The 12,379-nt window shown below is 46.2% G+C and overlaps 1 protein-coding gene across 31 annotated transcripts in view; it reads right to left on the bottom strand.

The window, feature by feature from the left end:
• Positions 1-12,379, bottom strand: part of BRD4 (bromodomain containing 4) — a 209,512-nt gene that overhangs the window by 27,396 nt on the left and 169,737 nt on the right. For all 31 annotated transcript variants that reach the window (XR_010594492.1, XR_010594493.1, XM_065576384.1 and 28 more), the window contains 2 exons: positions 7,148-7,200; positions 6,548-6,842 (listed from right to left, as the gene is read on the bottom strand). Coding sequence is in view for 29 of the 31 variants with exons in the window: in XM_065576384.1 (XP_065432456.1) it covers positions 6,548-6,842; positions 7,148-7,200 (348 nt within the window). In the remaining 2 variants the exon portion in view is untranslated. The remainder of the gene's footprint in view (positions 1-6,547; positions 6,843-7,147; positions 7,201-12,379) is intronic.

The raw sequence follows: 12,379 nt of genomic DNA, 5'->3' as shown, positions 1-12,379 counted from the left end.
ACCAGGTAGGTATTGTGTTGTAATGTGGATATAGTGTCTGATGCATAATTGCCAGAGTCTGATGGCTTCTACACAGAGGGAGTGTCATCGTGCTCCCCCTTGTCTGTTCATACAAAACATGCAAGCCACGTTGTCCATGAGGATTTGTATAGTCTTGCTTTCCATTATCAGTAGGAAGTGAGAGCAAGTGTTGTGAATGGCTCTTAGTTCTAAGATATTTATGTGCAGAAGAGTTTCCGCTGGGGACCAGCGGCCCTAGATACTGCACAGACGTAGATGTGCTCCCCAACCCAGAAGTGATGAATCTGTTGTGATGGTCATCGCTGGGAGAGTTTGCATGAAAGGCACTCCCCTAGGCAGATGTTGTCTGGTTGAGTCCAACCAGAGAAGATACTCCTTTACCTTGTTTGGTACCGTGAAGTGCTTGTTTATATTGTGCCTGTGAGGGACATAAACTGAGTGGAGCCAGGCTTGAAGGCATTTCATATGGAATTGTGCATGTTCTGGAAGCCATGTAGGCATGTTCTGGCAGGGACTTGTGGGCTGATTTGTACTGTAGCAATCAGGTTGGTCAATGTGAGGAATCGCTGTTGTGGCAGAGAGGCCATCGCCTCGACAGAGTTGAGGAAGTCTCCAATGAACTCTATTTGTTGCACGGGTATTAGTGTGGACTTTTGGCATTTATTTAGGGCAGGGGTGGGCAAACTTTTTGGCCCGAGGGCCACATCTGGGTGGGGAAATTGCATGCAGGGCCAAGAATGTAGGGCTGGGGTTGGGTTGCGGAAGGGAGTGCGGGGTATGGGAGGGGGGTGCAGTGTGCAGGAAGGGACTCAGGGCAGAGGAGGGGTGTGAGGTGTATGAGGGGGCTCGGAAGGGGGTTGGGGTGCAGGAGCGGGGGCACAGTGCAGGAAGGGGCTCTGGGCAGGGGTGTAGGAGGGGTGCACAGGGGGCTCAGGGCAGGGAGTTGGGGTGCAAGAGGGGTTCAGGTGCGCTTGACAGCCCTAGTGGAAAAGGTTTTTGGGGGGGAGGGGCTGAGGGGTGGGATTGTAAGGGAGTTGGGGAACCTTCCCCATGCAGATGCTGGCTGACCCCAAGCCTCTCCCATTCAGTCAGCACATCTGCCCCTGTCCCTGCACCTCCCATCCCCAGGGGTCTTTACAGCCTCCTTCCCCATCCCCATGTGTCCCTGCAGTCCCCCTCCCCCATCCCCAGTCTCAATGCTGTCACCCCACTAGCTCCTGAGCCCACACCCCAGTCTGCCCCCCCACTAGCCATTCTGAACCCATGTCTGTTACCCCCCAGCAGCCCCATGTGCCCCACTCTGTTCTAACCTGGCTCCATGGGCACGGTGCTGTGATGAACTTCTACTCCTGGGGGAATTCTGCAGCACTGGGCACGCACAGAATTCCCCCACCACAGAAAATACATTCTGCCCCAGAAGTGCTGCAATTCTGCCTTCTGCCCACCAGAGGCCACTGTGGCACCAGAACAGCCAGCTGCGTTCATGCTGCTGGTTCTTCTGGCGCCACAGTGGACTCTGGTTGGCGAAAGGCAGAACTGCAGCACTTCTGGGGTAAAAATGTAATTTCTGCTGAAAAAAAATTCTGCGGGACACATGAATTCTGCATGTCCGAAGATGCACAGAATTCCCCAGGAGTAAATAATTGCCATGTGAAAGTAGGTGTCCTATAGCTCCAGAGCATGCAGGGAAGACAGTCTGTAGAGTGACCATTCAGAACCCCATGTACCTGATACATTTGTTGAGGCCTTACTTCTAGTCCCAGTACTTCCTGGTATCCAAAGGAGAAGCTATGCCCCGTGTTCCAGTGGAACCTTCTCCACTGCTCCCAAAGGCAGCAGAGAGTAGACCTCCTCGAGGAGCAGTATCTCATGAGAGGGGTCCCTGAAGAGGGACAGGGAGGGAGGGTTGGGAGGTGGTGTGGAGTGGAACTGGATGGCATAACCCAATCTGATGGTACTTAGGACCCCGCTGTCAGTAGTGATAGAGCCCCCATCATTGTGAAAGAGGGCCAGCCTGTCCCCAAAGGAGGGAGATGAGGAGGAAGGAGCAATGACTAGGACAGTGCTCTGGAGCAAGGAGTCAAATGGGCACTAGGAAAGGCATCAGGGAAAGGTGTGGGGACTGGCCCAAGCCCAACAGCTTCCTCCTGTGGGATCTATCCCTCTTTCTGGTGTAGTCCTGTGCCTCGGGGCGTGTCTACACTTACCTCCGGAGAGATTGATCCAGCGGGGGTCAATTTATTGCGTCTAGTGAAGATGCGATAAATCGACCGCCGAGCGCTCTCCCGTCGACTCCGGTACTCCACCAGAGCGAGAAGCGTAGGCGGAGTCGACGGGGGAGCATCAGCAGTCGACCTACTGCGATGAAGACAATGTAAGTAGATGTAAGTACGTTGACTTCAGCTACGTTATTCACGTAACTGAAGTTGCGTAACTTAGACCGATCCCCCCCAATGTAGACCAGGCCTCAGAGGAGGGAAAGGCTGGCCAAATGTGCACTGCAGACAATACTGCTGCCACTGGATGCCACAGTGGCGCCTCTGCAGCCTGAAGGACTGCAGGGTAGTCCTGGAATTCTTAAAGGACCGCAGCGTCTCCTCAGTTTTGTCTGAGAACAGTGTTCAGCCGTCGAAGGCCAAAGAAAGCCAGGAACCCCATCTCATGGTGACCACATAGGCCACCCACCCTGGCCCAGGTGTTCATGATATCGAGTGTGGATTACAAAAAGCATCTTAGCCACCAAGCAGCCCTCAGTGACAAATACCAGAAAATTCCTCCTGACATAGCTGTCCAGTTAACAAAACTGTACTTGGACAGCAAGGCTTGCTGATTGGCAAGTCACATCTGTAAGGAAAAGGTGGTGTAAATCTTCCTGCCCATGAAGTCCAATCGTTTAGAATCCTTAATCTTTAGGGGTGAACTTAAACCTGCCCTGCTGGGCTCTGTTGTTCACCGCAGTTGCAACTATTGAATTTGGGGCCAGATGGGAGTTAAACCCCTCAAATCCCAGCATGGGAATGAAATAGTGCTTTTCTATGTGCTTAGCTATAGGTGGTGTCAAAGCCAGAGTGCTCCAGAGGGCCTTAGCCAGTTCAAGGAGCACTGCTGATAGAGAGGGTGACTCTCCCAGGGGCACAGAGCTGTAAAACGTCCATCAATTTGTGGGGGGTTCTCTTAAAAAAAAAAAAAAAAACCCACACACACAAAAAAACCCTTCTGCTTGGATACCAAGAAAAGCAGCTACATACTGCAAAAGGACTTGGTACAACTTAAAATCCAGTACCGAAGGGGGGGATGAGCCATGTACCACAGCATCATCTGGAGATGAAGATGAGGCCCTTAACTGAGCCAAAGCCGGATCTTGTTCCGGGGATGACGGACCCAGATGGAACAACTCTGGACGTGCCACAGGGAGGACTGCCAGTGCCTTGGCCTGCAGTGGATCGAGAGTCACCACCAAAGACTGGCCGGCAATCTTGCCTTTGAGCAAGATGAAGAGTAGGACCTCTGCGATCGAGGAGTGTCCCACGGATTCCACTGACATGGATAAGGCACTGGTGGCCAACAGGTGCAGGGCCAGGGACCTCCATCCTGAGCATGAGATGTGCGCCAATCCGTTTACATGTAACAGTCCATCAGTGGCCCTCAATGCTGGTCGGGCAATGGAGAGTGGGAGGATGACAACCCTGACTCAAAGGAGCCTCAGGATTCCGGAGATAAGGGCAGAGCCAAACCAGAGGGAGCAAGTAGATGTTTGACTCGTCTATTGTCCAGAATGAGGCAGGAAACAGAGCTGCCAATGGAAGCAATATCATTGGTACCAAGCATGCCAGTGCTTGAAGCAGTGTCAGTCCCGAAGTGAAGAGTGGTACCAGAGTGTCTGATGGCACCATCAAGAGTGGTGAAAGCCACCATGGAAACATCTGCTGTGCTGACTGCAGCAGTGTCGAGGAAGTTCCTGGTACCGGGGTCCCACGTACCAATCAGAGTACCAGCCCTATTTCCACAATTTGTGGAAGGGGAACATTGGGGCGCAGTGTCAACAGACCCAAAGATTCAGTAGCTTGTTCAATAGAAGGGGCTATAGTTGACAGAGACTTGGCAAAGTCCTGGACCAAAGGAGAGGTCAGGACTGAAAGGCAGAAGGAGGTCTGTAGCTACTTGGTATGCTGCCGACGCAGAAACAGTCGGTACTGGCATCTCCCTCATCAGTACCAGACTCAATGGATGTCCAGGGGCTGGAACCAAAGTCAACGGTAAAGGGTTTCTCACCTCCCTACTAGGTACCGGGGAACGGTTAGAAGCACCAGCTCCATGCTGTTCCATGCTTTTCCTGGGGGAGGAGGAAGAGTCACCCCAAAACCTGGAGCAGTCCCTATTGGCGGATGTGATTGCAGAGCCATTGGCCATTATCTTTGAAAACTCATGGCGATCAGGAGAGGTCCCGGATGACTGGAAAAAGGCTAATGTAGTGCCCATCTTTAAAAAAGGGAAGGAGGAGGATCCAGGGAACTACAGGCCAGTCAGCCTTACCTCAGTCCCTGGAAAAATCATGGAGCAGGTCCTCAAGGAATCAATTTTGAAGCACATCAAGGAGAGGAAAGTGATCATGAACAGTCAGCATGGATTCATCAAGGGCAAGTCATGCCTGACAAACCTAATTGCCTTCTATGAAGAGATAACTGGTTCTGTGGATTAGGGGAAAGCAGTCAACGTGTTATTCCTTGACTTTAGCAAAGCTTTTGACACTGTCTCCAAGAGTATTTTTGCCAGCAAGTTAAAGAAGTATGGGCTGGATGAATGGACTTTAAGGTGGATAGAGAGCTGGCTAGATCGTCGGACTCAACGGGTAGTGATCAATGGCTCCATGTCTAGTTGGCAGCTGGTATCAAGCAGAGTGCCCCAAGGGTCGGTCCTGGGGCTGGTTTTGTTCAATATCTTCGTTAACGATCTGGAGGATGGCGTGGATTGCACCCTCAGCAAGTTTTCAGATGACACTAAATTGGGAGGAGTGGTAGATACGCTGGAGGGTAGGGATAGGATACTGAAGGACCTAGATAAATTAGAGGATTGGGCCAAAAGAAATCTGATGAGGTTCAACAAGGACAAGTGCAGAGTCCTGCACTTAGGAAAGAAGAATCCCATGCACTGCTCCAGACTAGGGACAGAGTGGCTAGGCAGCAGTTCTGCAGAAAAGGACCTACGGGTTACGGTGGATGAGAAGCTGTATACGAGTCAACAGTGTGCTCTTGTTGCCAAGAAGGCTAACGGCATTTTGGGCTGTATAAGTAGGAGCATTGCCACCAGATCGAGGGACGTGATCATTCCCCTCTATTCGGCATTAGTGAGGCCTCATCTGGAGTACTATGTCATTTTGGGCCCCACACTACAAGGAGGATGTGGAAAAACTGGAAAGAGTCCAGCGGAGGGCAACAAAAATGATTAGGGGTCTGGAGCACATGATTTATGAGGAGAGGCTGAGAGAACTGGGATTATGTAGTCTGCAGAAGAGAAGAATGAGGAGGGATTTGATAGCTGCTTTCAACTACCTGAAAGGGGGTTCCAAAGAGATGGATCTAGACTATTCTCAGTGGTACCAGATGACAGAACAAGGAGTAATGGTCTCAAGTTGCAGTGGGGGAGGCTTAGGTTGGATATTAGGAAAAACTTTTTCACAAGGAGGGTGATGAAGCTCTGGAACGGGTTACCTAAGGAGGTGGTGGAATCTCCTTCCTTAGAGGATTTTAAGGTCAGGCTTGACAAAGCCTTGGCTGGGATGATTTAGTTGGGCATTAGGTCCTGCTTTGAGCAGGGGGTTGGACTAGATGACCTCCTGAGGTCCCTTCCAACCCTGATATTCTATGATTGGTCTTATGAGACCGTCTCCTCGGCACAGTCAACAGAGAAGAGCCCCTATTGAAGTACCTGCTCCAGAATGTGAAGCGGCAGTGCTGTTGGAGCCCAAGGGCAACCTCTGACCCTCTGAGGGCCTTGGGACCAAAGCAGGCCACATGGCCTGTTCGAGCAGGTGCTGCTTTAGGCGAAGGTCCCAAGCCACTTGAGTCAGTTTCTTAAAAACTGATCGGCAGATTGCGCAATGCTTCTTGACATGGGCCTTGCTACCGGGGATCACTTCTCCACATGAAAGACAATGTTTAAACCCCAGAAGGGCATCACTGAGGCAACAGACTGGTAACACAAACTACTCTAACATTAAGAGTACTACTAACTATATACAAGAGAAAAAACTAAATTAGTTGAGAGGTTGAGACCACACAAAGCTCCGACTCCAGTCATGGGCAGTAAGAAGGAACTGAGGAAGGATCAGGACAGCATTACCTCGTGTAGCCAGGACTATAACCACAAGGTGCAAGTGCCACCCCTCTACAGGTACTGCTGGGCAAATTTCTCCTGTTCTGGTGTGCTGGGGAGACACACACCTACATGGAATACATGGCTGCATCTACTCCAAGAAGAAGAAAGGGCTACAGCTTTAGATACACAGCATTGCCCATTAAGTGCTTACCTGGAGGAGAGACTACTGCATGTTGGTTCAAGTGAGGAGGAGTGCTATGCTCAGGTTGCTGGGGGAGATGGGGTGGCATCTCTGGCTGAGGAAGATGCATGATGGGCTGGGTGAAATGTGTGATAGTGTCAAACATGTTCCCTGGGAGCGGATGCTCCATGATGGGGACCTGTGCAGGTACGAAAGGAGGGGGAGAAGACTTCATCGGAGGCGGTGCTTGTTGAGGGACAGGCTGCGGAGGCAGTGGTTGCATCTGCTGCTGCTGCTGCGCCTGCTGATGGTGGTGGTGGTGATGCTAGGGAAGACAAAAACTCATGAGATCAGCAGAACCACCTCATTTAAGTTTCCAGCCTTGTGTCATCTGGTATGCAGGGAGGCAGCTCAGAACAATTCCAGACATCAATAATGGAGGGACTGAGCCTGTGGTTGACTATAAGCTCCTGATCTAAAAGGGAGATCTAAATAAGAGTATTGTTTTAACAGCCTGTGTGCCCGGCCCAGCCCAACCTCTCTGATGATTCGGCGGTCAATGTATACTGAGGATGCTAATTCATAGGAATTCTCTCATGGCTCCAGGAGGGAGGCTTCTCCAAAACTCACCTTTTTTTGCTCTCTCCCAGAGTGCCCTTTCTTCTTCAATTTTGGTGCCATTTCTGTGGAGAAAGGAAGAAGGGATAATAAAAGGGTTAGCATCCAGGTGCTGCTCTTCCAGGAATCACTGACACAAATATGGGAGCAACTAATATTACTGATCTCAGTTACAAGTACAACACTTAAATCACAGGAAGAGTAGCGAAGTTTTGGTGCTCACTGCAAACTGCTCTCTCTGAAGCACTCACGAAGAATACATTTTCAGACACAAAAACAGGCAGCTTTTCCCTGATTTTACCTTTGGAACTTACTACAGATTCCTGAGGAAAGAAATTCAGTTTCCTTGGCTACATCTTTGTTCCTTCACAAAACCAGGAAGGATCAGAACTTTCAAAACATCAACTACAATGGTTTACAAAGAAATTTCTTCAAGACTTTGACCAACACTAATTCTTCGGCCACAGGCCTTTGGGACACCAAAGTGACAGACTATAAGAATTGGTTAGCCCTTGCCTACATTAGAGTTTCTTGGAAATCTCTCACCAGTGCAGTGCCACCAGTAGTAACCAAAGTGGGAGTTAGTGTGGATAGGACTCAGGGCACTGCCAGAATGTGTGTCATGGTGTCTTCTATACCCATTCTGACCAGTGTTAGAGAACGGTGGTAAAAATGCCAGTGGTCTACTGAAAATACTTCCATTGCTACCACTGGTGGAGCTGGAATGATAGAAAAATCTTTCAAATAGCCTATTAGAGATACAACCTGACAGGGCTGCAGAGAGCTGGCTGTGAAGCGTTTTCACAGCCCATTAGTTAGCTCAAGAGCACTTATTTGAACATTACAATGTCAGTGATGGAGAAGAGAAAATAAATAGACAGCAGCCATGATAGAATAGATGCAACACAGAAAACCATCCTTCCTCTCACACTGGAGAATTGTTAAGAGTTTGCATCCAAGGGCCTCTTGCTGTTTAAACAAGAAAAGGGCTTAAACTCACCGCTTTCTATCAGAGGTCATACTGGGAGTCAAACAGAAGAAACTTTCTTCTCCACCCTAAAACAAAACTGTCTGGGACTTTCAGCAGCTTTCACTACCAGTCAGCCTCTCTCCATTGGTGAAAATTTGTTATATATTAGAGCTTCCCAAGACTTCCTTTGCAGCTTACTTCAAAGTTTATTAAATCAACAAAAATGAAAGGCACAATATTGACCATCTGGCTTAAATTTCCTCCCCTGGAGAATTCCAGCCAAACACCTGAATCAATTCCCTTGCTTGAACGTGTTCTACTTCATCATTATTTGGCACGCCCAGTGGTGTGGGGTTAAGACTCAAGCATTACCCCTGAACAGGGTTTAAAACTGCGTTGGCAAAATTCTAGTGGCCCATTCATGCCCCGGGTGTTTTTTTTTTTTTTTTAAATCGGTAAGTAAAGTATTCCTATTTTCACCACCGTGAATCCTCATGAGAGGGGACAGGCAAATATGGTAGAATTTGTACTTAGGCTGGTAAATTGAAGCCAGACTACATAATCACTTTTGTACCTTCCGGCCTTGGAATCTATGAAATGTTCATAATTTTGCAAGGCCAATACAAAGTCAAACCATTTTGTAGCAAAATTTAAGATGATCTAGTAAGTATTCAGACCCCCTTTCTATGTATATCATGCTTCCTTCATATGTGTCTCTCATTATGAGTTTCCCTGTGGTATAAGGTAAATACAGCATAATTAAAGTATTCCTGGAGGTCCCTTCAGCCACCAGGGTCTATCATTACAGGGATTCCCTAAGCTTTTCAGGAAGCAATATTTTACCAGAGCAAGACCTCAAGTGTGTTGACAGACTCCCATTCAACTGTTCACATTTTCCATGGTTCAGGCTGTTTTTGTGACCAATAGGAACAGCCCAAGCTCAGCTGCAGGTCAGAACATGTCCAAGACTAGATGGAAGGTGGGTAGCAGAGCTCCTCATTACAGTATTGGGAGATGAAGCATCAACACCATTGGTTGGGGCCACTAGTCATTTGAGGACTACTGTACAAATCTGACACTTTGCCAGTCTAACTTGGTATGAATAATTACTTAACTAGGCCTTGACCCAGCAGAAGACATTTCAAAGAGCCAATAAAACCTCAGTAAGTTACATGCATTAAAGCTCATGTGCTAAACATCCATACAGAAATGGATGGAACAAAAAATAAACAATCCTTTGCACTTTTCCTCCGAGGCTCTCCAACCGTTTTACAAATGGGGCCAAGTATCATTATTCCCATTTTACAGATGGGGAATCTAAAACATGGGAGATTTAACGTTTCTCTTGAAACTGTACATGGTAGAGCTGAAAATTGGATCCCAGTCCAGTGCATTTTCCACTGGACTAAAATTGAAAAATGATTATGGTTAATCTGCTTGCAAACTTGTTTAAAAGAGTAGATTTTGACTTAAATATACAAAGCCATCTTAACCAGCCACATTGACGTTACTTTTCACAAAGGAGAAAGAGAGTGGTTGATGTTTTCTGCTATTAAGTGACTTGCCCCACATAGACTTTCCCCATCTGAGTCAAAAACCCAGGTAACCGAGAGAGAGGCTGAGAGAGAATTAATCACAGGAACACCACACCAATCAACTGAAGAGTCACCACTGAGCCACTGAAAGGCAAGAAGGAAACAGCAACATGTAGGTCTTCAGGAAAATCATGTTTTACAACTATTCACTGAGGTCTTTTCTGAGTTCCTACTCTATGACTGAGGGCAGAAAATAGAAGCCCCATACTAATCAGTAAACTAAAATAAAATTTACAGAAAAGTCGTCAAAATGACAGATGTCAGTCTCTGTAACAGTTAAGTATCTAAGAGACTGGTCTGCTTTACTGTGAGCCATACACTATGTGAGGGGCTTGCAAATGTGCTTTGGAGCCTGTAACTGCCACATTCTTATCTGATGCAAGTGTAATACATATAGCAAACAGAACCTGATTCACTTTGCTATAAACATTCTACTTGCTGATCCACTTTTACCTTGTCTGCATCCCAAGAAACTTCCTACCATGCATACCAAACTAGGAGGAAACTGAATAAGCTGTGTGGCTGGAAAAAAAAAGTTACTGAAGGAACCAATATTTCTGTCATGTTCCATTTAATCAGAAGAAAAAATACCAATGGGAAGAAATCAAAGGATGGGATACAAACAAATGTGGGGGGTTCCAGGAAAGGAGGAGTTTTGTAAAAGGACACCACCACTTGAGGGGAAGAGACAAGGAAAACTATGACATATTTGATCTTTGCAAATCAATGGGATTTGAGAGAATTCCTCTCGACAAGTTGCAGATTTGCTGCATAAGTATACAAGGAAGTTGCACTAGTAAACATTATCAGCGAAAAGGCAATTAAGCCATTATCACTCCTATGTGAATGGGACTGGAAATGGGAGATTATACATAGACAGTCCCCAGTTTCAGGAGTCAGCCAAAAATGCCATGTTTAATATATAACATTTCTCATTTGTACTTTATGTCAGAGACCCCCTAGCTTCCTGGTTTCCATGCAGCTGATCAACATGTATGTGTTTTGCAATAGTAAAAGTGTGAAAAAGAGGGACTATCAGACATGTTATAAGGCTGTGTGCAAGTATCAACCCTGAAAAGCAGTTAAAAAGGTACCAAGTGGTGTCACTCTGACCTAGTTGCTTCTTTGTACAGGTGTTTGCTCTCACTCCTATATTCCTCAGAGGTGTGATGGCTAGCTTCTAACCAAGCTCCTCAGAAGCGGCACGTTTGCTTACTGGTGTGCATATTTCTTGTAATGATATTGTCTTTAGCTTAAACTGAATTATTGACAAACTATCACATGTTTAGCCAAGATACTGGACCACGCTCTGCACGTAGGTAAGAGAAAATGGTTTGGTCTGGATTGACAGGAAACCCCATTCACTTTATAGTGCTCTGAGCAAATGGTTGTGCATCTCCTGGTTTGTTGGGATCAGCAGTTCTGTTTAATATTTGACTCACGGGTGTGACTCCGTGGGACTAAAGCAGCTATGGACACAGCTCCACTCCAGCCAGCCACAGGACACTAACCTTCTGGCCATTTAACTAACCAGGAGGTCTCCAGAAATGCAAGAACAGGCAAACAAAAGACAAACATGGCCCAGAAAATCACTTTTCAGGTTTACTCTGAATAGTCACATCAGCTATTTGAGAGATAAAATTTTGCTGCTTTTTATTCTTATTAACCCTGCAGAGCCAACACAGCCACGGTTGACAGCTGCTGATTCTGTTCCATCTTGTGTATCTACAAAATCGCTTATTAAGTTCCAAATCAGTGTCACACCTATGGAAGCCCATGAAAGGCACCAAGGGCTCCGCATGGACTAAATCTGGTTCACAGAACCATTATGATGGTTCTCTTCATACCGCATTTCAACTAAGCTTTGGCTCTTAGAGCCCAGGTTGAGATTTCAAGGCTGGTACTTAGAAAAAAATGTCTACTTGTGCACACAGCACATCTGAGACAGAAATCCTCAAGACACAATAAATATGGGATTCCACGATGCCATTCTCACAAAGTCACTTTTCAGAGTAGAAACACTAAGATCAGAGCCCAGTTTCCAGTAAGTGAAGCCTCTGCTTGCAATTAACTTATTCTATCAAATAGCTTTCCTCTCTGGAAGGTTCTAGGGTATCTTCCCCACTCACACAAGTTTTTCCAATTATTAATTAGTTACTTCCCCACACTTTCACTGAGGAAGGTGAAATACTCAATAAAATAGTATACAATTATACACTTGGTAAAAATATTCTATTTTGAAATGACTTCTTAAAACTGCAATTCCATTATACAAAAGGTACATTTTCTGTAGCAAACCAAACACTTTATTTATTTTTATTTAAAAACAAAAATATAAAAAAACTATACAGCTTGTTTTAAAAAAGATTGTGGTTACATTACTGTTAAATCAAAAAGCATGCAGATAAAAATATAAAAATAAACAGATTTGTATAAAGTAATTATTTGTAGATGATAAATGCTAATTGAAGTGCCTTAAAAGGAATCTGAATCAAAATGGCAATGACAGTCCATTCATTGTCAAATGCATTCTTACTTTCTAGGATTACAGCTTTGCTAGTAACATGCAGTTATACATTCCAGTAAAAATCAATCCCAGTTCCCAGCAGTTTATAGAAAAATAAAATACAACAGGAACAATCATGTGATTTGGAGAAAACATTTTAACAATGCTAAGAG

The sequence above is a fragment of the Chrysemys picta genome, chromosome 22 (genome assembly GCF_011386835.1).
Source record: "Chrysemys picta bellii isolate R12L10 chromosome 22, ASM1138683v2, whole genome shotgun sequence".
Classification (NCBI taxonomy): Eukaryota; Metazoa; Chordata; order Testudines; family Emydidae; genus Chrysemys; species Chrysemys picta.
The sequence above is the reverse complement of the archived record's forward strand: the minus strand, read 5'-3'. Positions and strand labels throughout refer to the sequence as shown.